The sequence below is a fragment of the Fistularia commersonii genome, chromosome 3, assembly GCF_037954325.1.
Source record: "Fistularia commersonii isolate RoL2024-O1a breed Wild chromosome 3, RoL_Fcom_v1.0, whole genome shotgun sequence".
Lineage (NCBI taxonomy): Eukaryota > Metazoa > Chordata > Actinopteri > Syngnathiformes > Fistulariidae > Fistularia > Fistularia commersonii.
This window is the reverse complement of record NC_141286.1, coordinates 26,411,803-26,435,391: the sequence shown is the minus strand read 5'-3', so window position 1 is coordinate 26,435,391 and position 23,589 is coordinate 26,411,803. Positions and strand designations below refer to the sequence as shown.

Below are 23,589 nucleotides of genomic sequence, written 5' to 3'. Positions count from 1 at the left end.
GACTGGAGAAGACCTCTGGACCAGAGGAGACCCCTGGACTGGGGGAGACCTCTGGACCGAAGGAGACCTCTGGACTGGGGGAGACCTCTGGACCGGAGGAGACCTCTAGACTGGAGAAGACCTCTGGACCAGAGGAGACCCCTTGACTGGGGGAGACCTCTGGACCGGAGGAGACCTCTGGACCGGAGGAGACCTCTAGACTGGAGAAGACCTCTGGACCAGAGGAGACCTCTGGACCGGAGGAGACCTCTGGACCACAGGAGACACCTGGACTGGAGAAGACCTCTGGACTGGAGGAGACCTCTGGACCGGAGGAGACCTCTGGACTGGAGAAGACCTCTGGACCAGAGGAGACCCCTGGACTGGAGGAGACCTCTGGACCAGAGGAGACCCCTGGACCGGAGGAGACCTCTGGACCAGAGGAGACCTCCAGACTGGAGAAGACCTCTAGATTGGAGAAGACCTCTGGACCAGAGGAGACCTCCGGACCAGCCTGGGTCATCCAGGGTTCTTTTTTTCCCAGAAATCTGCCACCATCCCTCACAGTTTAGCAAGAAAGCAGCTTCCATCAGCTGGCTGGAGGAGATCCGGTGCTGGCTGGCACGTGTGTGTGTGTGTGTGTGTGTGTGTGTGTGTGTGTGTGTGTGTGCGCCCTGTCATTTTTTTATCTTCTCCGCTCATCCCTTATGTCGCATGTTTGGAGTCCAAACAATGTGGGCGGCGGAGCCGTGGGCGTTGGGTGGGGGTGCTTGCCAGATGTCAGTGTAGACCAGGAGGAGGCGGGTCCAGTGACCCGGGACGGCGGCGAAACCCAGGGAGGAAGTGGCGTGCCGGGCTCGGACGCGGTCCAGGTCCTGAACCTGGTGTTTCTTCAAGTCAAGCTAGCCGTTCTGAGTTATTACAATGTTATTACAACACTGGAACAACACTGGAACAGGCACAAAAATCACCAAATGGTTTGAGATCCTCCTGAGGACATCAGCCTCATGATCTCCATGATCTCCATGATCTCCATGATCTCCATGGATCCACACAGGAGATCCCCCTGGTCCACATCCCCCTCCAGGGGGGAGGAGAGCTAAATATAGAAATGTGTGTGTGTGGGGGGGGGGGGGGGGCGCGATGATCGATACTGTCTTGGGGGTTGGGGGACAGATGTGGAGGTGTGTGTGTGTGTGTGTGTGTGTGTGTGTGTGTGTGTGTGTGTGTGTGTGTGTAATAACGGTGTAATAGCGGGTTAATACACAAGAACAACAAGCATCTGGATGTTCTCCAGCTAAAAATCATCTCCTGGCTTCAGATTAGTTCCGGTCCCGGTTGCCCCCCCCCCCTTCCCCCCCACCGGAACCCTTTTACGGTTCCGTGTTTTTTTTTTCTTTCTCTTTTACCGACAACCGGCGCTGCGTGTGATTTGAATCCCAATAACGGCGTCGAAGAGGCGGCTCGGTCCCGCGGCCGGAGGCGGGCGGGGGAGGGGGGGGGGCAGTGTGTGTGTGTGTGTGTGTGTGTGTGTGTGTGTGTGTGTGTGTGTGAGAGATGTTTCCCTTTCTTACCTATTTTGATTTTGACGCTCTGGAAAACCCGGAGCCCTTCCTCCTCCACCGCCATGCTCCCGCCGCGGCTCTCCTCCTCCTCCTCCTCCTCCTCCTCCTCCTCCTCTTCTTCACGCGTGGACGTGGACGCTGGTGTGGCTCCGGCCTCCCGAGCGCACGGATAATCCGGGGTTTGTGCACATCGATGCTCTCCGGTCTGCCGCCCCGCTCCGTCCCGACCGCGTCCCGCCGCCGCCGCCGCCGCTTCGGCTCCGGTCCCGCAGCAGCAGCGGGAGGGGGAGGGGGAGGAGGAGTGGGCGTGGCCTCGGGGAGACTCCGCCCACTCCGGTATATGAGGGGTGATCCGTGCCGCGTCGTCATGGTAACCGGGAAGGACCCGAGATGCGAGTCTGCGAGTTATAATGTCAAATATTAAGAAAAAAAAAGGGAAAATAAATAAGAGTTTTAACTCAAATAAAGAGATAGAAGACATCCACCGAGGAAGCAGCACAGATGCACCTCCGGACTGCTGCTCTCCAGCCTGGTGGACACAAAGGTTCTGAGGAAGCTCCTCAGCATCATAAGAGAAGATAAGAACTTTATTTATCCCGAAGGAAATTGTTGTGCCAGAGTTTCAAGTAAAACATAACAATAATAGATAATAGTAGGAAGGAGGGAGAATAAAATACAGTAAAATATAAAGTGTATATAAAGTGGCTATCAAGTGTTTTAAGGTCTTAAAAAGTACAAAGATTTGAAGATTCCCTTCGGCTGAAGGAAGAGGAATTAGAAAGTCTGATAGCCTCAGGTGGGAAGGACCTCCTGTGGCGTTCAGTGGAGCTCGTCAGTGTCCATGCAGGGGGTGATGGACGTTGGCCATGATGGTCCACACCAACGCCATCTTCAAGGAGGGTCAGAGCTTCCTGTTCTTCCTCAGGAGGCTCAGATCTTTCAACGTCTGCAGGACCATGCTGCAGAGGTTCTACCACTCGCTGGTGTCCAGCGTCATCTTCTACGCTGTTGTGTGCTGGGCAGCAGGATCAAGACAGCTGATGCTAACAGACTCAAGAAGCTCATCAGGAGAGCTGGATCTGTCCTGGAGTGGAGCTGGAGTCTGTGGTGCAGGTGTCAGAGAAGCTCCTCAGCATCATGGACGTCCATCACCCCCTGCATGGACACTGACGTCCTGTCAGAGCTCTTTCAGTCGTACACTGATACCACCGAGGAGCTCCACTGAACGCCACAGGAGGTCTTTCCTACCTGAGGCGATCAGACTTTTTAATTCCTCTCCCTTCAGCCGAAGGGAATCTCAAAATCTTAAACTTTAAAAAAAAAAAAAAAAACAATCTCACCCACTAGCTGTAAATCGTAATAATTTATCTGTATATATATTCATAACTGTGCAATATTTTATGTCATAACAGCTGCATGTGCAATATTTTTTCATCCTCTTGTGCACTCCTTGGCTTCCACCTGGTGCTCACGACCTTAAGACACTTTATAGTCTTGACTTGTTACTTAGACACTTTATAGTTTATTTGTATTTCTTATCCCCCCCCCCCCTTTTTTTACTGTTTATACGATTTTCTACTATTTTTATTATTGTTATGTTTTACTTGTAACTCTGGCACAACGATTTACTTCAGGATAAATCAAGTTGTTCTTATTCTTATTCTTATTCTTATTCTTATTCTTATTCTTATTCTTATTCTGAAGCGTTCAGCTCTGATGAACCGTCAGCTGGAGCTGCACATCAGGTGGTGCATCGAGGGACCTCAGCGGTCGTGGCAACGCCCCACCAGAAGATGAGTGTGCTGGCTACCCGAGACTGGTAGAAGGTCTGGAGGAGCTCCAGACGCCAAAGGAAGAACATCCTGCTCCGACCCTTCCTGCAGAGGACATCGGTGTTGTGTGTCCACTCCAGTTTGTGGTTAATGTGACCCCAAGGTACCTGCAGGAGTCCACTATCTCCACCCTGGATCACAACCTGTCCCCTCCGATTCTTCCGGAGGTCCACAACCACCTCCTTGGTCTTGGAGATGTTGAGTAGGACGTGGTCCTGGTCGATCCACTCGCGATCAGACCTTCAGGCGTCCCTTCGGCGGCCCGTGTGAGGTCAATCAAAACATGAATGAAAACACATTTATTCTGTTCCTGTTATTCACGTATGTTGCTTTTCTCTTATTGTTGCTTCGACCCTCCGACACGTTCAGGTTTGTCATACGTGTCCAGATGAATCTTCCTCCCCTGCCCTCAAGCTGCTTCATCCATGATGGGTTAAATACAGAGAACGAATATCCCGCACCCTCAGTCCGACTGAGAGGGACCTCCTGGGTTTGCAGACTGTTCAATTAAAACCATCTTCTAAAGAGCAAGTTCTCCTGGACTCCGATCGTTACTCTGCTCGCCACAATAGGTTAGAAATTCACAGGAACACCTGCGGCGTCTGACGTCATCGCCCGCCCACGGCGCCGCGACCCAAATGTCTCCTTTGTGTGCAAACTTGGCGTGGGAAAGCTGATCCTTGGTTGTGAAAAGGCCTTGTAATCTGCTAATCTGATCTAATCCCGACCTCTGATCTAATAATTTATAGCAGGACCGGTTTGACCCCCCAGGAACAAGGTCAGTTTAGAAATATGACATATTTATACTTTATAGACACTTTATAGTTTATAATTTATTTTTATTTCTAATTCTGCCTTTTTCTTTTTATTATTTATTACTGTTATATTTTCTGTAACTCTGGCACAACAATATCCTTCGGGATTAATAAAGTTGTTCTTATCTTATCTTATCTTATTTATGCAAAAATAAGTCTTTGGTCTTCTAACCAGCATGTTGTCTGTGGGGGCTCTGATCGTGTCCCCCTCAGTGTGCGAATGGGTGTATACGTGTGTGTGTGTGTGTGTGTGTGTGTGTGTGTGTGTGTGGGGTACAACTCCATAGAAAGGACCCCAACATGGAACGACAAGGAGGGGGTCCTGCAGCGTTCTGGAGGACGACGGTTTGGAAACCGGTGCAGATGGAGGAGCTCAGAAGGTGGAGGTCCGGCCCGAATCGGGTGAAACAGGAACCAGAACCTCGGCGGCCCGATGGACCGCCGGGCCGCTGACATGCTCGTGTCCGGTTGGACGCTGCAGCAGTGACGGCGCCGCAGGGATTAGCCACGACTCCTTTAGAACAGCTTTGCAGCTAATCAGACCTCTTGTCTCATCGAGTCCCTGGGAGGAGGAATCACCCTGTTAAAGACACACACACACACACACACACACACACACACACACACACACACACACACACACACACACACACACACACACACTTGCAACATGGCTGACCTCTGCATGCACGCCATTGACACAGTTAGCACGCCGCCATGCTCCTGCAGAGCCTTCCAAGCACATCAAACCTGCAAGAAACACGACTGTAGAACTGCTTGAGACAGGCTTTTGGCAACACCGACTACGCCCTTGGGTGAACCAACGTGTGTGTGTGTGTGTGTGTGTGTGTGTGTGTGTGTGTGTGTGTGTGTGTTTCTCTGCGGGACAATGCACACCCATAGAGGAAGTGAGAGTAGTTGTGAATGGTGTGGAGATTAGTGGAAAGATGCTCACCGCCGTTGTTTTCTTCTCACACTACCAGCGTGCAGTTTCAGGGCGTTAGCACATGTTGAACAGCTGTCACTGCTGCATCACACACACACACACACATACACAGACTGCAGGTTCAGGGAGGGGTGATTTATCCAAACCCCTCTACGTTCCGGTGCTCGTGGTGGATCCGCGTCTGAGGCCTCCACAGGCCGGATGTGATGTTTCCACCTCAGAAGAACGAGAAGAACGAGAAAAGCGGATGGACTCGGCGTGCAGATACAGCCAGGTTCTCCTCCCGGTGGAATGCTGGTGAGCAGGCTTCACGGTCACTTCCTCCTACAGAGTGGGCGACGTGACCTGAAGGTCCAGGTGCACCAGGTGCAACATGAGTGGTTTTACTCATCTGCTTCTTGCAGATGTTGTGGTCCTGTTCCCTCCATCGGCTCATGACCTCCTGCCAGGATGAGATTCAGCTCCTCTCAGAGGAGGTGGAGTATCTTCAGATCTTGCTCACGAGTGAGAGAAGACTCACCATTGGTCTGTCGTGGTGATGAAGGATCTCCGTTTCCCGGTGGATCTTCATTCCCACCCTCACCTCTGGTCAGGAGCTGTGGGCGGAGATACAAGAGGCTGAGATGAGATTGCTCCTCACCCTCAGGGTGTCTGGCGTCTCACCTTGGAGAAGGGATGAGGCGCTCGGTCTTCCAGAGGAGCAAGATGAGGTGGCTCCATCTGGTCTGGACACCTTCCTGGTGAGGTGTTCCACCAAGAGGAGGCGGCCCTGGACCTGCTGGAGAACTCCTCTGGATTCAGACCTGGACGTCCATTTGATCGGAGGAGATTCGTTCCGCTTCGGCCGCACGAAGTAACGCACCGCTTTGGTTTGATTCAGATACTTTTATTGACATCATTAAATTAAAGAAATCAAAAATGAAGATATTAGCAACGCCAGCGTGAGACGGAGGTGCCTGAAAACTCCACAGAACATCCGGTGCGAGCTGGAGAACATCTGCCTCCCACATGAAGCTACCGACCCTGAGGGATTAACATGAAACTAAAGCCGCGGGATCTCACGGCAGAGACGGCAAACGGGGTGTGTTCGGTATCTGGGGAGACTTATTCTGCAGGATTATGGAGATGTAACATCTGTGACCCCCTTCAGAAGAAGACCCCTCACTGGAGCTCGACTGGAAGCCCGAGAAGGCCACCAAAACGCAGCATCGGTGATACAGCACCCCCTAGTGGCTGTTCTCTAGAATGCCTGGAAGTGGCCTAGAAAAGGAAAGACGTCTGCCAAGTTAGATGATCCAGACGGAGGAGATAAATAATATTTGGGTGTCTGGTGGATCCGTCTTCCTTCAGCAGACTGGAGGCTCCTCCTGGTCCTGGGAGATGATCCCGGGGCAGAACGTGGACCTCCTGCAGGAGGGTTCTTCAGCTGGAGATGTTTGACTCTCCAAGGAAATGTGTTCCATCAACATTATTGAGATACATCTCCACATGTTCCGCCCATGGTGGTAAGAAGAGATTCAAAGCGTTTATTGTCACATGCACGGTGTAGAAAAGAGCTTTCCTGTAAGGTGAAATTCCTACTTTGCTGTCTGCAGTGTATTGTAATGCAGCGTCAGGGCGGCACTGGCCGGAGCAGGGAGTCCCTGAGCAGGTCCAAAGCCCAGATAAATGCAGAGGGTTGCGTCAGGAAGGGCATCCGGTGTAGAAGTTTTGCCAAAACCAAACGTGCGAATCGACCATAAGAACCAGATCAGGTTGAGGCCCGAGTTAACAACGACCGCCATCGGCACCGATGACCTACAGGGAACCAATGGAAACTGGGCTACTGTAGGTCAAAGAAGGAGAGGAGGAAGGCGGGTTCAGAAGCAGGGAGAGAAGAGGAAAGGAAAGAGCCTGGGACTGAGAGGAAGGACTTTGAATATGAGTACGATGACAGAAAAAGGCAGAGTTGGTCGACATGATGCAGAGAAGGAAGGTGGACATACTGTGTGTCCAGGAGACCAGGTGGAAAGGTAGTAAGGCTAGAAGCTTAGGAGCAGGCTTTAAGTTGTACTATTATGGTACTGACAAGAAGAGAAATGGAGTAGGAGTTATCTTGAAGAAGGAGTTTGTTAGGAACGTCCGAGAGGTGAAAAGAATGTCAGATAGACTTATGAGTCTGAAACTAGAAATAGAAGGTGTGATGCTCAGTGTTGTTAGTGGCTATGCCCCACAGGTGGGATGTGAATCTGAAGAGAAAGAGAAGTTCTGGAATGAGTTAGATGAAGTGATGCAGAATATTCCCAGAAATGAGAGAGTGGTCATTGGTGCAGACTTCAATGGACATGTTGGTGAAGGCAACAGAGGGGATGAAGAAGTGAGATTTGGTATCCAGGATAGGAATGCAGAGGGACAGATGGTGGTAGAGTTTGCAAAAAAGATGGAAATGGCTGTAGTGAATACCTTTTTACAGAAAAAAGCAGGAAAATAGGGTAACTTATAAGATGGAAGTTGCAAAGGCAAAACAAAGGGCGTACGATGACTTGTATGCTCGGTTATACAGTAAGGAGGGAGAGAATGATCTATACTGGTTGGCGAAACAGATAATGATGGAAAGGATGTACAACAGGTCCGGGTGATTAAGGACAGAGAGGGAAATGTATTGACAGATGCTAGAAGAGTGATGGGAAGATGGAGAGAGTGCTTTGAAGAGCTGATGAATGTGGAAAATGAAAGAGAGGCAAGGGTAGAAGAGGGGACTATTGTAGACCACAAAGTAGCACAGATTAGTAAAAGTGAAGTGAGGAAGGCATTGAAGAGGATGAAGAGTGGAAAAGCAGTTGGTCCTGATGATGATATACCTGTGGAGGTGTGGAAGTGTCTTGGAGAGGCAGCGGTAGATTTTCTGACCGGATTATTCAACAGGATCTTAGAGAGTGAGAAGATGGCTGAAGAATGGAGACAAAGTGTGATGGTGCCTATTTTTAAGAATAAAGAGGATGTGCAGAATTGCGGCAACTATAGAGGGATAAAGTTGATGAGCCATACAATGAAGTTATGGGAAAGAGTAGTGGAAACTAGACTGAGAGCAGAAGTCAGCATTTGTGAACAGCAGTATGGCTTCATGCCTAGGAAGAGTACTACAGATGCAGTATTTGCATTGAGAATGCTAATAGAAAAGTACAGAGAAGGCCAGAGGGAGCTGCATTGTGTTTTTGTAGACCTAGAAAAAGCATATGACAGGGTGCCAAGAGAGGAGCTCTGGTATTGTATGAGGAAGTCTGGAGTGGCAGAGAAGTATGTTAGACTGGTGCAGGACATGTATGCTCGCTGTGAGACAGTGGTGAGGTGTGCTGTAGGGGTAACAGAGAAGTTCAAGGTGGAGTTGGAACTGTGCTGGTAGAAGAGTGGAAACATTGTTAGAAATATGATTCTAGATATGAATGTGAACATTGCAATAGAGCAGTGAGTAGAACACAGTGCAAGAAGACGTTTGAGTGTAGCTTGGTGAGCAAACTTTTACTCGTGCCTGTGCACGTGCAATTTCAGTGAAAATTAAGTGGCAACAGACTCTACATGTACAACCCGGGTTCTCCCCATGTTCTCCTGCCTGGGGTTCTCCCCATGTTCTCCTGCCTGGGTTCTCTCCATGGTCTCTGCCTTCCTCCCACGGTTCTTTGAAGACTCTCAAACTGTCCCTCGGTGTGAATGAGAGGGTGGCTGGATGGGGATCTCCACATGAAGAACCTTGAGATTCACCTTGCTGTCGTTACACCTGGCTTGTCTCCTGCCCCTCAGGTGCATACCAGTCTGGAATGAATGAATGAATGAATGCATGCATGCATGTTCATCTGAACGGTGTTTATCACATGTCCGAGATGGTGTTGGTTTTCTTCTCCTTGTGTGGCCCCAGAAGCAGAAGAGCGGAGGCTCACCTGCGGACAGGTGTGCAGCGGCGCTCCTCTCCCCGGAGGCCCGGCGCGGAGCGTAAGGTCCCCGGCGGCGCGGCGCGGCCCCTTTAACGGGCCCCCCGCCCGGCTCCCCTCCGAGCCTCATCCCCATTTCGCTGCTTTGTTTTCATTGTCGCTCCTCCGATCATGGCTGCTCACTCCAACGAGGAACCGTTCCCCTTCCACGGGCTGCTCCCCAAGAAAGAAACCGCCGCCGCCTCTTACCTCAGCAGATTCCCGGAGTACGATGGCCGAGGGGTGCTCATCGCCATTCTCGACACCGGCGTGGACCCGGGGGCCCCGGGCATGCAGGTGGAGTGCGCCCCGCTGCCCGGCTAGCGATCCGCGGAGCTCCGCGCTAGCTCGGCGCAGCGCTAGCGGAAGGCCACACGAGCAAGCTAGCGGGCTCGGCTCGGTGGATGAGCACCGTCAAAAAAAAGCAAAAAACACCTATAAATGCCGTGACAACCGGACACACGACAATTCTAGGGTGTAAATCTTATTTCCCGGCCGTGCGGTTTTATTTTAAGACCAGTTTACTGAACATTTTTTTAATGTTATCTCAGCTAGCATCTGTTATCGGCTAGCTGCTAGCTAGCGAGGCATGTTAGCCTAGCCTCAGCGCTGCTGCTCGGTTTTCTGAATAACATGTCGAGATTCTGAACCCACAACCGGCTCGGCTCGGTTTCTGTGTCATAAACCTTCAAATAATAATCCCGGGACATTTTGACAGATGCTTGAAAAGAGTATAACCTTAACTCAGCGGCCGTCAGCCTGCGCAAGTTGTGTTTCTGTCTGATTAATAACTGGACTCTCGAGTAAACAGCGCTCATTATCTGCCTTTGTTTGTGTATTTGCTAAGTTTGGAGACAACATTTTAACAAGATGAAGCACATTTTGTTCCCAGTGAGCGTTGTCCTTCTTGGAAAGGAGTTCAGAGGTCAAAAGTGGCCCCTGCCTTTAAAAACCCTCACCAGGCAGATGTTGCAGATTTGCGACAGCCAAATATCAGATTTTTCCTGCAACTACAACTTAATTTGAGCCTGAGAGGGTTAAGCTGCTCAGCAAGGTTGATGTTCTGCAGCTGAAGGGTTCTCCTCACCGAGCCTGGATGTGTCATTCCAGTTATCTAGACTAGATGCTCCATCTGCTCAGCTTAGATGCAAACCTGCAGCAGACGTCTGGATTGAGGCGGCATCGGCTCCTCCTTTGCATCTTCTGCTCAAATTGCTTTGCTTCGTGTTTACCGAACGTGGCTTTTCCCTGCATTTGCAGGTCACGACCGACGGGAAGCCAAAGATCGTGGACATCATCGACACGACGGGCAGCAGCGACGTGAACATGAGCACCGTGGTGGAACCCAAAGACGGGACGGTCGGCGGTCTCTCTGGCAGAACACTGAAGGTCCGCTCCCACCGTGGTCTACTAAGACATCTGTTCTGCTTTGTCACATTTTTCTCCCTGCTTCCCTTCCATTCAATGTCTTCTCATCTTCTCCAGATCCCTCCTACCTGGGTCAACCCGTCGGGGAAGTATCACATCGGAGTTAAAAATGGCTATGAGTTCTTTCCCAAGGCCCTTAAGGAGAGAATACAGGTGTGTGTGTGTGTGTGTGTGTGTGTGTGTGTGTGTGTGTGTGCGGCTTGTACGCACAGCGCTCTGGCATCTGTGAATTTATCTTTTAACGGTTTAATTATGAAAACACACAGATGGAAACGAGCCAGAGGTGCCGTCTGTTGCTGATGCTTTTAATCTCATGATTTCCTCTCCACATGTCGTCTTGTTGCTGACGCCGTCTTAATTATTATTTATCTAAATATCTTTTTTGCCGTAATTTCCGGACTATTGAGCGCACCTGAATATGAGACGCACTGGCTAAAATCAAACGTATTAATATTTGTGGATATACTGGAAATTCCTGGCGATAGAGTGCACCTTTATATAGGTCTGCTAATTTTTAAAAGAAAATAGAAATTGTACATAAATAAGCTGTAGGTGTCCTTGTTAAAACATGAGATATTAATGCAGCAAGATGTTACAGGAAAGTTTTTTTTTTTTAAACATTTATTAAAGTAAATGACGGTAACATCTACAACGACCGGTACGTAACGCAAATGCTTGTTTTGAGAACAGATTTTTCCATGCAGCAGCTCTATTTCCTTCTTGGACAGCCAGACTGATCGCTTTTTACTCAAAAGCCGCATCAAATGCATTTCTGCGCGTCTTTTTCATGAGGGGGGTGTGTGTGCAATAAGCGCAAAATGGACGGTCTGAAGAATGATCGTAAATGAGAGTGGGTTTGGAGAAACCGTTTCATTCGTCCTCTGTGATGGTGTCGGTGGAAGGAAGCCACCGTAATTACCCGATAAAAATCCAAAAATTAGCCGCATTGTTGTAAACGCCGCAGTTCTCAAAGCGTGTAAAAAAGTAGCAGCTTAAATGCCAGAATTTACAGTATATAGACTGCACTTGTCTATAAGCTGCAGGTGTCCATGTTGTAACATGAGATATTTACACAGAATTCTTTTTTTTAAACTTTTAATCAAATCCATACGAGTAACATCCACAAATACATACTGGAAATTTTCCCAACTGTGGCTGTAACACAGCTGATGAAAAAGATGAATAATAAATAGGACAAGGGAAAGTCCATCCATCTTCTATCCCCGCTTTGTCCTCCTCCAGACGATCGCTATCTTGGTCTTCCACCTGCGCGCTTAAACCGTTAAAGTCGTCTTCTTCGGCGTCGCAATTGAACGGCCTCGGAATTTCACGTTCGTTTCATCGGTGCGATGTGACGAGGCGAAATGTTTTAGCGGCGTGAAGCTTGTCAGCCAAAAGAAAATCCATAAATTACCCGCGTTGTTGTTGTTGTTGTTGTTGTTTAAACCGCAGTGTTCAAAGCGTGTGAAGAAAGTAGTGGTTTACAGTCCGGAGATGACGGTGATCTTTGTGGTGTTGGCAGAAAGAGCGGAAGGAGAAGATGTGGGACCCGCACCACCGGGCGGCCCTCGCCGAGGTCTGCCGCCGGACGGAGGAGTTCGACCTCTCGCACTCCACGCTGTCGCAGGTCGGACGCACACATTTGAGCCGCCGGGTTTCCGTCCTCCTCCGCTCCGTTGAGCGGTGTGTTCCCGCCGCCTCCTTCTCACACACCTCGCTCCCCCACCCTTGCTGCCGTCAGATGGAGAAACTACAGAAGGAGGAGCTGCAGAGTCAGTCGGAGCTGCTAGCGTCTCTAGAAAAGAAGTACAGCGACCCCGGGCCCGTTTACGACTGCGTGCTCTGGCACGATGGCATCACATGGAAGTAGGTCATAATAGCCGCAATCCGGTGTGCTTCCTCACCGCAGGAACCTTCTGCAGCTCCCAGAAGCTTTTCAGGAACCGGTCTGTCTCTTGGGGCATTGAAGCAGAGGAACCTCAGCTCCCGGATCCATCCGAGCTCCTACTCCCATGCAGGGTCTTTTTCCGGTTCCGTAGGAACTCAGCGGTGCTTGGTGGAGCTCATAAGCCGCGGACATTCGCAGATAGATCTTGCAAACAATGGAGCTGCCGGTTTTAAAAGTTTAGGTGACCAGATGTTTCCTGGGGACAAAATGTGCAGGAGCTGTGTCTTTGAGGGGTTTCCAGGGCTTGCAGGACTTATTTTGGACCAAAACATCTACATTTTGGTCCAAAATAGGTACAGATATAGCTAACGGCCAACGGGGTTCTTCTCCCAGTGAAGCAATGCAGGGAGAAGATAAAAACACTTCCATGTGGTCCGTCTTCCTCTTCTTCTGTGGTTTGTTTTTGAGTGTGTGGCTGAAGGTGCAGGTCGCAGATGCTTCCTACCGTGGTCTCTTACTGCCGTGGGAGTGCAAATCCAATAGGGTCTCCTGGAGGAGGCTGGAACTCCCATCTGGACACTTCTTAGACCTGTCCATCTTCTTTCTCCGTTAAAGGGCTGTCATGGACACATCCGAGTGTGGAGATCTGGGCCAGTGCACCGTCCTGAGCTCCTACAGGGAGAACCAAGAGTACGCCACGCTAGGGAGCGCCGAGATGCTCAACTACTCGGTCAACATTTACGACGACGGCAACACCCTCTGCATCGTCACCAGCGGAGGTGAGGTTCCTCTGGGTCGAGGTGGTCCTCGCCGCGGTCCGAGGCGGCGCTGACCCTGCTGTGTGCCGTCCCAAGGGGCTCACGGGACGCACGTGGCCAGCATCGCGGCCGGCTACTTCCCGGACGAACCCGAGCGGAACGGCGTGGCCCCCGGCGCCCAGATCCTCGCCCTGAAGATCGGAGACACCCGGCTCAGCACCATGGAGACGGGCACCGGCCTCATCCGCGCGGTGAGACGCCGACATCTACGGTTCGACCGTTCCTTCGGGGATTCGATTGAAAGTGACGTTTTTCCACACGACCTTGTCTCTCGCAGATGATCGAAGTGATCAACCACAAGTGTGACCTGGTCAACTACAGCTACGGGGAGGCTACCCACTGGCCCAACTCGGGGTGTGTGTGACGGACCGACGCCGCATGCAAGTGTGTGTGTGTGTGTGTGGCTTCTTGCGATGCGTCCCCTTGTCCCCTCAGGAGGATCTGCGAGGTGATCACCGAGGCCGTGCAGAAGCACAACGTGATATTTGTGTCGAGCGCGGGGAACAACGGCCCGTGCCTGTCCACGGTCGGCTGCCCCGGGGGAACCACCAGCAGCGTCATCGGTACGCACACACACACACACACACACACACACACACACTTGTCATTCCACCCTCATCTTCCATCTCTCCTCCCCCCTCAGGCGTGGGAGCCTACGTGACCCCGGACATGATGGTGGCCGAATACTCCCTGCGGGAGAAGCTGCCCCCGAACCAGTACACCTGGTCGTCCAGGGGCCCCAGTACGGACGGGGCCCTGGGGGTCAGCATCAGCGCCCCCGGCGGCGCCATCGCGTCCGTACCCAACTGGACGCTGCGCGGCACCCAGCTGATGAATGGCACGTCCATGTCGTCCCCCAACGCCTGCGGAGGCATCGCCCTCGTCCTCTCAGGTGCGTCCCTCCCGTGTGTGTGTGTGTGTGTGTGTGTGTGTGTGTGCCGGACGGCCGAGGTGGGCGTCCCCCCCGTTTTAACAATTTCCCCGTGTGAAGGCCTGAAGCAGAACGGGATCCATCCGTCGGTCCCGGCGGTGCGAAGAGCTCTGGAGAACACCGCCCTGAAGGTGGACGACATCGAGGTGTTCGCTCAGGGCCACGGGATCATCCAGGTGACCACACGCCCGTGGACGCGGGGAAGACGTGGTGACGCCCACGGTGTTTCTATAATCCCTTCTCCGGTTCTCCTCCCGGCCCGTCAGGTGGACCGAGCATTAGACTACCTCACTCAAAGCTCCTCTCTGCCCACGAGCCATCTGGGCTTCTCGGTGACCGTGGGCTCTCAGAGGGGCATCTACCTCAGGGACCCGGCCCAGATTCTGTCCCCCTCTGACCACGGGGTGGGAATCGAACCCATCTTTCCAGAAAACACAGGTACGTTTTCTCGTGTGTGTGTGTGTATGTGTGTGTGTGTGAGGATCACATCCTTCTCCACCCTGGACGCAGGGAACTCGGAGCGCATCTCCTTGCAGCTCCACCTGGCGCTCACCTGCGCCGCCCCGTGGGTGCAGTGCCCCTCCCACCTGGAGCTGATGAACCAGTGTCGCCACGTCAACGTCCGCATCGATCCCCTGGGGCTGAGGGAGGGCGTGCACTACACCGAGGTAGGTCGGCGCCGCCGGACGGCGGGAAAGATCTCAGCACGCACCGTCAGCTGATGGCCGTCTCCATCTACCTTCTGCAGGTGTGTGGTTACGACACGGCAGCCCCCACCTGTGGCCCCCTGTTCAGAGTCCCCATCACTGTTATCATCCCCACCAGGTAAGGGGTGTGTGTGTGTGTGTTACTGTGTGTGTGTGTGTGTGTGTGTGTGTGTGTGTGTGTGTGTGTGTGTGTGTGTGTGTGTGTGTGTGGTGTGTGTGACGGGCCTCTGCCTCTGACCCGGCAGGGTGACGGACAGCCGGAATCAGGAGCTGAGTTTCAAGGACATCCATTTCAGGCCGGGGCAGATCAAACGCCACTTCATCACCGTCCCTCAAGGAGCGTCCTGGGCAGGTGTGTGTGTGTGTGTGTGTGTGTTAGTTAGTGTCATAGTGTGTGTGTGTGTGTGTGTGTGTGTGTGCGTGTGCTTGTGCACAACATAAATTGTGGATTCCATGAGCATTACTTTGAAAGATCTCTGGAGTTAATGAACGACACAGACCAGCTCCAGGTTTTTGATCGCTCATGGTCACCTCCACCTCAGCCCTGAAGGTCTTCCTCCACCTCCTCCACCTCCTCCTCTTCTCACAGAGATTGTCCTGACTTCTCACTCTGGGGACGTGTCCTCCAAGTTTGTTCTCCACGCCGTGCACCTGGTCAAACAGAGGGCCTACAGGGCCAACGAGTTCTACAAGTTCTCGTCGCTGCTGGAGAAGGGCACGCTGACCGAGGCGTTCCCCGTGCTGGTAGGTTCCTCCGGCGGTAACCTTCTACGTATCTACGGAGGTCGTCGGAGGATGTATTTTGTACCGTCGGATATGAGAAGAGTACTCTGTTCCTTCTCCAGTCAGGCAAGATAGTTGAGCTGTGCATTGCGCGCTGGTGGGCCAGCCTCGGAGACGTGACCGTGGACTACAGCATCTCCTTCCACGGCCTCAACACGTCGCCGTCGCCGCTGCACGTGGTAAGATCTCCTCCTCTCACGCGAGCAGGACCTCCGCGAGGTTTGTCGCTGACTCTCGGTTTCGCCCGCGACCCAGCACGCCTCCGAAGGGATCACCGGCTTCGAGGTGTCCTCGCCCCTGAGGTACGAGGAGGTGTCCCCGACCATCACCCTCAAGTCCTGGGTCCAGCCGCTCAGGTGAGTGGAGCAGCCGGCCGGCGGTGCCGTGGCTGGAGGTCTCCGGTTAATGACGGTTCCTCCTTCAGGCCCTTGAGTTCCAAGATCAAACCCCTGGGGTTGAGAGACGTCCTCCCCAACAACCGGCAGCTCTACGAGATCGTCCTCACCTACAGTTTCCATCAGGTGAGGCCCACGCTCTCCCCTCGGCACCTGAGCAGGATCTTCTCCGGTTCTTCTTTGACTTGATTTGCGGCCCCCCAGCCCAAGAGCGGAGAGGTCACCCCCAGCTGCCCCATGCTCTGCGAGCTCCTCTACGAGTCCGAGTTCGACAGCCAGCTCTGGATGCTCTTCGACCAGAACAAGAGGCTGCTGGGTTCGGGAGACGCCTACCCGCACCAGGTGAACCTCCGTCGGACCACGAAGGAGATCCGGCCTCGTCTCCACATGTTTGTTTGTTTGTTTGTTCAGAAGTTTATTAGGACAGTGTACAAATACATGAAGCACAGAGGCAGAGATGTTTGTACCAGATTATAGCTCATAGCTAATTTCCATCTGTAGTCCTGGACAATACAAATATAAAACTGTATAAAATAGACAATATACACTGCTCAAAAAAATAAAGGGAACACTTAAAAAACACATCCTCGATCTAAATGAATGAAATATTCTTATGAAATGCTTTGCTCTTTACACAGTTGAATGTGCTGACAACAAAATCACACAAAAATGATCCATGGAAATGAAATGTATCAACCCATGGAGGTCTGGATTAGGAATCACACTCAAAATTAAAGTGTAAAAACAAACTCCAGGCTGATCCAACTTTGATGTAATGTCCTTAAAACAAGTCCAAATGAATGTGTGTTGCTTCCTGAGTGGACACTATGATTTCACAGAAGTGTGATTGACTTGGAGTTACATTGTGTTGTTCAAGTGTTCCCTTTATTTTTTTGAGCAGTATATTAAAAACATAAAATAACTATACAATATATAAACAGGCAACAAAATATGCATTTTGCAAGTTGAAAGTGCTATTGTTGTGATATTGTTACTTTGGTCATCTGGGGGCCATCAGATGTTACCCAGAAGGGAAACATCTGATGGCAAAATACCCGCCTGGCATTGTTAGCGTTAGCATGTTTGGCGCTCCAGAATCCAATTTTTAACGGCCCGTGTAAAGGTGTGAAAATCAGCCATGTTCTTAAGATTGTCTGGAAGCCCATTCCATTCTTTTATGGCTTTCCAGGAAAAGGCAGACTTTCTTTAACCATGCCAGCTCCCCTTCCCCCCTGCAGTATTCCCTCAAGCTGGAGAAAGGCGACTACACCCTGCGTCTGCAGGTGCGCCACGAGCAGTCGAGCGAGCTGGAGCGTCTGAAGGACCTGCCCTTCGTGGTGTCGCACCGTCTGTCCACCACGCTCGGCCTGGACGTCTACGAGACGCACCGCGCCGCCCTGCTGGCCAAGAAGAAGGCCAACTCCGTCACCATGGCGCCGGGCACCACGCAGCACTTCTACGTCACCGCCCTGTCGGACGACAAGTCAGTGAGCCGCGGAAAGGAAATCATAGCTTTGTAGCCCAGATAGCGTCGCGCAGAGGAACCATAGCTTCCCAGGGAATCCTCCGGAGTTTGCCAGATATGAGCAGACGGTGGATGTTTGGTAGATCTGAGTGAGGATCCGCGGGAAGAGAGTTTGACACCAACGTGGACGTCGCTGTTTGTGAAGAGGTGTTTGAAGACAGTGGGATCCTAGCTAGTCCAGAGAACATCATGGAAAAACACCAGCCAGGTGTGTGTTGTGGAACTGTCTGGTCGTTGATAAGAGGAGAGGTGCGATGGTGGAGAGCATCGTCTGTGAGGATGCAGGAGATGTTTACGGGGATTCCCCGGTCGGGGACGTTTGGGTTTGATGGTTGTAGAAAGAGGAGCGGCTTCACTCCGTCCAGAAATGGAGTGCAAAGTTACACTTAGCATAGCATTGTAGCATTCAGGGTGGAGCAAGGAAGTTATGGATAGATGGAAAAACTCCACCATCTTCAGTTAAATGCACTGAATCAAACCTGCTCATTCCTTTTTTTCATGAATTACTTTTATTACAGCATTTGTTAGTAACAAAGTACATTTATTCTTGTTTTAAAACCAGGGTCTGGAACAGATTCATAGCCTTTTAATTCTTTTTAATCAGACATTTAATTTGACGGACATCGGTTACGAGCTCGGTCTCGGGACGGAGGTTTCCCTGCACCGGACACACCTGTCACCGCTTGCGGAGTGTGTGCACACACTCCTGTTGCCGTGGGCGTTCGTCCATTCCGATAGCGAGCTCAGGGGAAGATAAGACATCTCCGGTATCGAGAGGCTTCAACGTCAGGTTCTCCGAGAGGAGCGCAGTTGGTGGCAGGATTCTTTGCTTCATCACAGCATTTTAAAAACCCCGTTCTGTTTACCCTCTGGTCTTTCTCCTCCTGCAGGATCCCCAAAGGGACCAGTCCTGGATGCTTCCTCTCCGGGTCTCTGGTCGTCCCAAAGAGCGAGTATGGCAAGAAGGCAGTGAGTAGATCTGTTGTTTCTGATCATCCTCCTGGTCCAGCCCGGCGCTCAGCCCTCCTCCTCCCCTTCCTCCTCCTCTTCCTCCTCACACCAAGACCTTGTTAGTAGTCTCCAGGCTTGTCTGGGATTTCTTCACTCGTCACCCAAGCTGTGACGGGACGATCGCAGACCCCCCACTCCTGGGGGTGTGGGGGGTCTGGCCGGGGGTTGTGGTGGGCGGGGAACGCTGGTTCTTCTTCACCATCAAACATCTTCCCGCCGTCCCCGCGGGGGCTGAACCCGCCGGAGGAGGCGCCGCTTCTCAGAGCACGTCGTCACTGTCAACTCACCCATTTGCCACTGTCTGTGCTAATGCTAATGCTAATGCTAATACTAAAGCTGCTCAAACCCCTGATGTGTCCGATGTGGCTCCTCGTCCTTGGATTCCAGTCTGTTCGCAGAACAAGAACCCCCTTGTTTATTTTGACCGAGCAACAGAAAAGCTTGATGATACCTTTAAAAATGGGAGTTGGAGAACGTCCACGGTGGCAAATGTGGAACCCGTCCTGCATCGAATGCAGTTTTCTTTTTGCGGCTACGCTTTTCCCGTCTCGCCGTTTCACTCTGAAGACTCGCTGTGATTTTTTTTTTTGAGTCCCACCCCTATGTTTGGGTCCAGGGATGGAAAAGGCACCTCCTCAGGAGAACTTACACCCTTTGAACGCACAGCGACGCTAATGTGACCTTCAAATACTGCCCCTGTAGAACGTTCACATTCTGACTCATATCCAGGTTAGTTAACTCCTGGCTAGTTTAACACCAATTCTGCCGTTGTCCGCTGCTTTCTACGCAGTTTATTCCCCGTTTAGAAGTCATGTCCCGCCCCCTTTCGAAGCTCAATCCATGGCTCTCGCTGCCAAATTACTTCATCCTGGTGAAGAAGGTGAAGGAGATGCTCTGGAGGCTTCCAGGCTCCCAGCTGAAGTTCAGAGCAGCGGTACCTTGACTTAGGAGTTCAACTCATCCCAGCTTGTAGTATATCAAATTAAAATGAGTTGAAACAATGTTAATCCGTTCCAGCCCACGGTTTTATTCTGTATTTAAATAGGAAAAATAACGTGTAATGTATGAAAAATAATAACACATATAAAAAGAGACGGTAATGTAACATGCACACTTTACATACCACTGGCTCCACCCTGAATGCTACAATGCTATGCTAAATGTAGCTTTGCTCAATTTTATGTCTAAACTCCATTTATAGACAGAGTGAAGCCGGGCCTCTTTTTAAAACCATCCAACCGTCCCGACCGGGTTGAACGGCGCGTCCATCCACGTTTCCGCCGTCCGCCGCGCCGAATCCCCGTAAACGCCCCGCCGTCTCCCGGACGATGCTCTCCATCACCGTTCCTCACCCACAACAACTTCTGGACGAGTCCACGACATGCACACCTCGCTCAGGTTTTTCCATGGTGTTCTCTGGGCTAGCTAGCTAGCTCGCTAGCTAGCGGCGATACGTCCCGCCGTCTTTAAACGCCACTTGACGGCCAGACAAACGCTCGCCATCCTCGCTCCTGACGCGGATCTGGCCTGCGATCACGAAGCTAAACATCCGCCTCGCTCGGCTCGAACTCGGAAAAGCCCGAGCGATCGTAAGTCGAGGTTCCACCGCGCGTCGGATGCGAGATAACCCCAGAGGTCACGGCGGCGGACCCGCGGTCCCCGGGCGAGGACGCCGGGACGGCGCCAGAGAGAATCCTTGAAACGTTGGCGTGCTTGTGTTGACTCTCCCTCCCTCTGTGTTGTTCTGACCACCAGGGGCAGGCCTCTGCAAAACGACAAGGGAAGTTTAAAAAGGTACTGGATGGGCTAGAGAACACCGTACGGCGGAGCGACCGGCGGAAACGGGCCGCCGCCGCCGCCGGCCCTCCTGTGTGTCTGTTGTGTGGAAGCATGTCATGTGTGTGTCCGTGTTCCATGAAAACACCAGCCAGTTCGCTAACGCCAGGGGGAAGGGTTCAAATCTCCACTCAGAGGTTCGTATTACTGCTTTAACATCTGAACGCCATCGCCGTCTCTCCTCAGGACGTTGTGTCGGTCTTCTACCACCTGATCCCGGCGCCCAACAAGACCAAGAACGGCGGGAAGGAAAAGGAGAAGGACAAGGACGGGGACAAGGAGAAGGACGTGAAGGAGGAGTTTGCGGAAGCCATGAGGGACCTGAAGATCCAGTGGATGACAAAGTGAGTGGCGTTCCCTCGCCGCCGCTCCCCCTCCCCCTCCCGTGAGCCGTCAATCACGCCTTCCCTCCGCCGCCGCCCAGGCTGGACTCCGGCTCGCTGTACGACGACCTGCAGGAGAACTTCTCGGATTACCTTCCCCTGCACGTGCAGCGGCTGCATCAGCTGGACTCGGAGAAGGTAGACCTCCGGCGCTCGCACGGTCGCGACGGAGGCGGGAGAGCTTCCTGGGCAAAGCAGGCGAGGTCTCGGTGATCCAGGAGAACCGTAACGCTCTGTGTGTGTGTGTGTGTGTGTGTGTGTGTGTGTGTGTGTGTGTGTGTGTGTGTCCTTCCTGTTGCTCAGGAGCGAGCAAAACACCTGCGAGAGGTGGCGGCGGCGGCGGACATCGTCATCTCGCACATCGACCAGACGGCCCTGGCCGTCTACCTCACCATGAAGAACGACCCCCGGCCGGACGCCGCCTCCATCAAGACGTACGTCGGAGATGTTCGATGGAGTCGCTCCGCGTCCGATTCTCCGACCGGCTCCTAACCTGCCGACTTCTGGTCTTTCAGCGACATGGAGAAGCAGAAGTCGTCTCTTCTGGACGCCCTCTGCAGGAAGGGCTGCGCTCTGGCCGACCAGCTGTTGTTGCCGCCGCCGTCCCCGTCGCCGCCGCCTCCCCTGGACAACGGCGCCGCCGTGGCCACGGGGCAGGCGGCGCCCGAGGACGCTCCCGCGCAGCCGTCCGGCAGCTCGGACGAGGCGCCGCAGGCCGCGGGCAAAGCCCTGGCAGATACCTTCTGGGAGGTGCAGAAGTGGGCGGAGCTGACGGACTCCAAGGTGATTCCTGCCGGCGAAGTATCAGACGGACCTTCGGTGGAGGAACTTCTCATCCCGGGATCTAACGCTCTCCTCGTTCTCCTCAGGTGTTAATGTTCTCCTACAAACACGCTCTGGTGAACAAGATGTACGGCCGGGCCCTGAAGTACACCTCCAAGATGCTGGAGGAGAAGCCCAGCAAGGACAACATGAAGAACTGCATCCAAGTACGACGGTATCCCAGGCGCCCGTTCCCTCGGCGACGGGCCGCGGTTTCTAATTCTTTCCTTTTTTTTTTTTTTGTGGTTTGCTTCCTCTTCCAGCTGATGCGTCACCTGCGATGGACGCACAGCGCCACCTTCAGCGAGCACTGGCTCCCCGTCATGTACCCCGCGGACTTCACGCCCTTCTAGGCCGCCTCGGACACGTGCATGAGCATGGAACGGTCGCAGGTTCGAACCCCCCCGCCCACCCCCAACCCTCCGCGGGCCACGTGGACTATGCACCTGAGCAGCTTCCAGAGGATTCTCGTCTTCTTAGATGTTAGACGTAGGCCGAGGCCTAAAAAAGAAAATAAAAAAAGACTCGAAGCACTCGACACCTTACCAGGCCGCGGCCCCCCCGCCTCCGTCTCCAGAACCCCCCGACCCGCAACCGCGACCGTGCAGAACCGGCTGTTAGTGTGTGTTTGCAGCCCCTCCCCGCCGCCACCTTTCTAATTGTTTTTAATCTCCACGCCCCGTCTGAGGTCTTTCCGTCCACCTCCGCCGGGTTGCTCCTTTGCATCTGAGGTGCCTTCCTAGACCTTTGCCTTCAGGTTCCACGGGCTGCTTAACATCTCGCCGCTTGAGAAGGTCGTCTCCCCCCCCCCCCCCCCCCCCTCCCGGAGGAGGTCCGTCGGTGGCAGTCGTGATGTCCGTCCTTGCTCCACCAGAGGACGGACAGATGTTTGGTTCCTCTGTCCAGGCAGGGTTTTGCGTATCTGCATGTCTGGTGGGCCGTCAGGAGAGGAGGTTGGTTTGAAAGCGTGCGGAGATGTCCTTCAGAGTGCTTGACTTCGGGTGTGGACGCCGGAGAGTGATGTTCTAGCGGAAAGGCATGGGTGTGTGTTTTTTGTTTTTAATTATTCTTTAGCTTTTAAAAGGAGCACACACTTTGACCCCCCCCATCTTAAAAAGAAGACCCATCACTAGATTTGTTTTTTTTTTTTTTTTAAATTCTTCACACTTTGTAGGAGGTGACAGCGAATAAAATCCAAGCTCTTGTGGTTTCATGCTGGTTCAGTCGGCACGGATCGATACGATTGGACGGCTGCTGGAGTCACGCCGTTAGCTGTTAGCCGTTAGCATGTGGATCCGGAGCTGCTTGACTTCCTGAAGACCCCCTCATGTGACCCCTGACCCCGAATGTGGAGGGTCACATGACTCCTGGGGGGGGGGGGGGGGGTCGTGTCCGGACAGTGGTGCCAAACGGCGGCCCGTCCATCCACCCGTCAGAAGATGGAGGAGGACCTCGTGTCCGAACCCGAGGAGCTGGTTCTCCTCACGCTTGTGAAGGGGTTGCGCGGTCCACCTTCTCCTGCCGGACCCTCCCCTCGTCTTCGAGACCGAGTCAACTTCTTCCGAGACGCTTTCAGAAACGGAGACCTTCCTAAACATCCACCCGAAGGAAGCGGGTTCTCGTGCACCCAGACCCCGGTGTGGTTCCTCCCAGCTGATGGAACCCCACGTAGCTGCTACATATTTGGTTTTAACCTCTGAGAGAAAGGCCCTTTGACCCTCCTCCTCCTCCGTCCTGTGTTCGGGTCTCGGGGAACCCGAGCCGTCCTCCTCCGGCACCGGATGGACCCTCATATCTGTCTGCGGTTCCGTCCGTCCGTCGCTGAAATGCCAATGCGGTCCAGGGCGTCAGGAGGTCCTCCTGCTCCGAGGAGGACCTCGTACCCGCTCCTCCTCGGGCAGGAGGCTCCGCCGAGCCTCGCAAAGACCGAGAAGGACTCAATAAAACCCATTTTCTTTTGGAAGAATCAAATGTGTGCGCT

General features: G+C 52.8%; 2 protein-coding genes across 4 annotated transcripts in view; one reads left to right on the top strand and one right to left on the bottom strand.

Moving 5' to 3' along the window:
* The window catches only part of rasa3 (RAS p21 protein activator 3), a 24,726-nt gene extending 22,948 nt beyond the window's left edge, over positions 1–1,778 (bottom strand). For both annotated transcript variants that reach the window (XM_086144409.1, XM_086144410.1), the window contains exon 1: positions 1,554–1,778. In XM_086144409.1, coding sequence (XP_086000535.1) covers positions 1,554–1,608 — 55 coding nt within the window. In that variant the 5' untranslated portion in view covers positions 1,609–1,778. The remainder of the gene's footprint in view (positions 1–1,553) is intronic.
* Positions 1,779–9,154: 7,376 nt separating this feature from the next.
* On the top strand, positions 9,155–23,567 carry tpp2 (tripeptidyl peptidase 2). 2 transcript variants are annotated; one of them, XM_086144393.1, is made up of 29 exons: positions 9,155–9,378; positions 10,342–10,470; positions 10,567–10,662; positions 12,032–12,136; positions 12,251–12,375; positions 13,013–13,176; positions 13,252–13,406; positions 13,493–13,569; positions 13,651–13,778; positions 13,859–14,107; positions 14,207–14,322; positions 14,413–14,584; positions 14,657–14,814; positions 14,895–14,971; positions 15,099–15,205; positions 15,443–15,597; positions 15,699–15,815; positions 15,892–15,992; positions 16,061–16,157; positions 16,236–16,373; positions 17,270–17,514; positions 18,447–18,525; positions 20,323–20,361; positions 20,590–20,747; positions 20,828–20,924; positions 21,090–21,220; positions 21,302–21,569; positions 21,656–21,775; positions 21,872–23,567. In XM_086144393.1, exons 1-29 carry the CDS (start codon positions 9,214–9,216, stop codon positions 21,959–21,961), a joined length of 3,858 nt encoding a protein of 1,285 aa, XP_086000519.1. In that variant the 5' UTR covers positions 9,155–9,213; the 3' UTR covers positions 21,962–23,567. The 2 variants fall into 2 exon arrangements, with proteins under 2 accessions (XP_086000519.1, XP_086000520.1); XM_086144394.1 differs by lacking the exon at positions 20,323–20,361 and having other exon boundaries at positions 9,156–9,378.
* Positions 23,568–23,589: the final 22 nt, after the last annotated feature.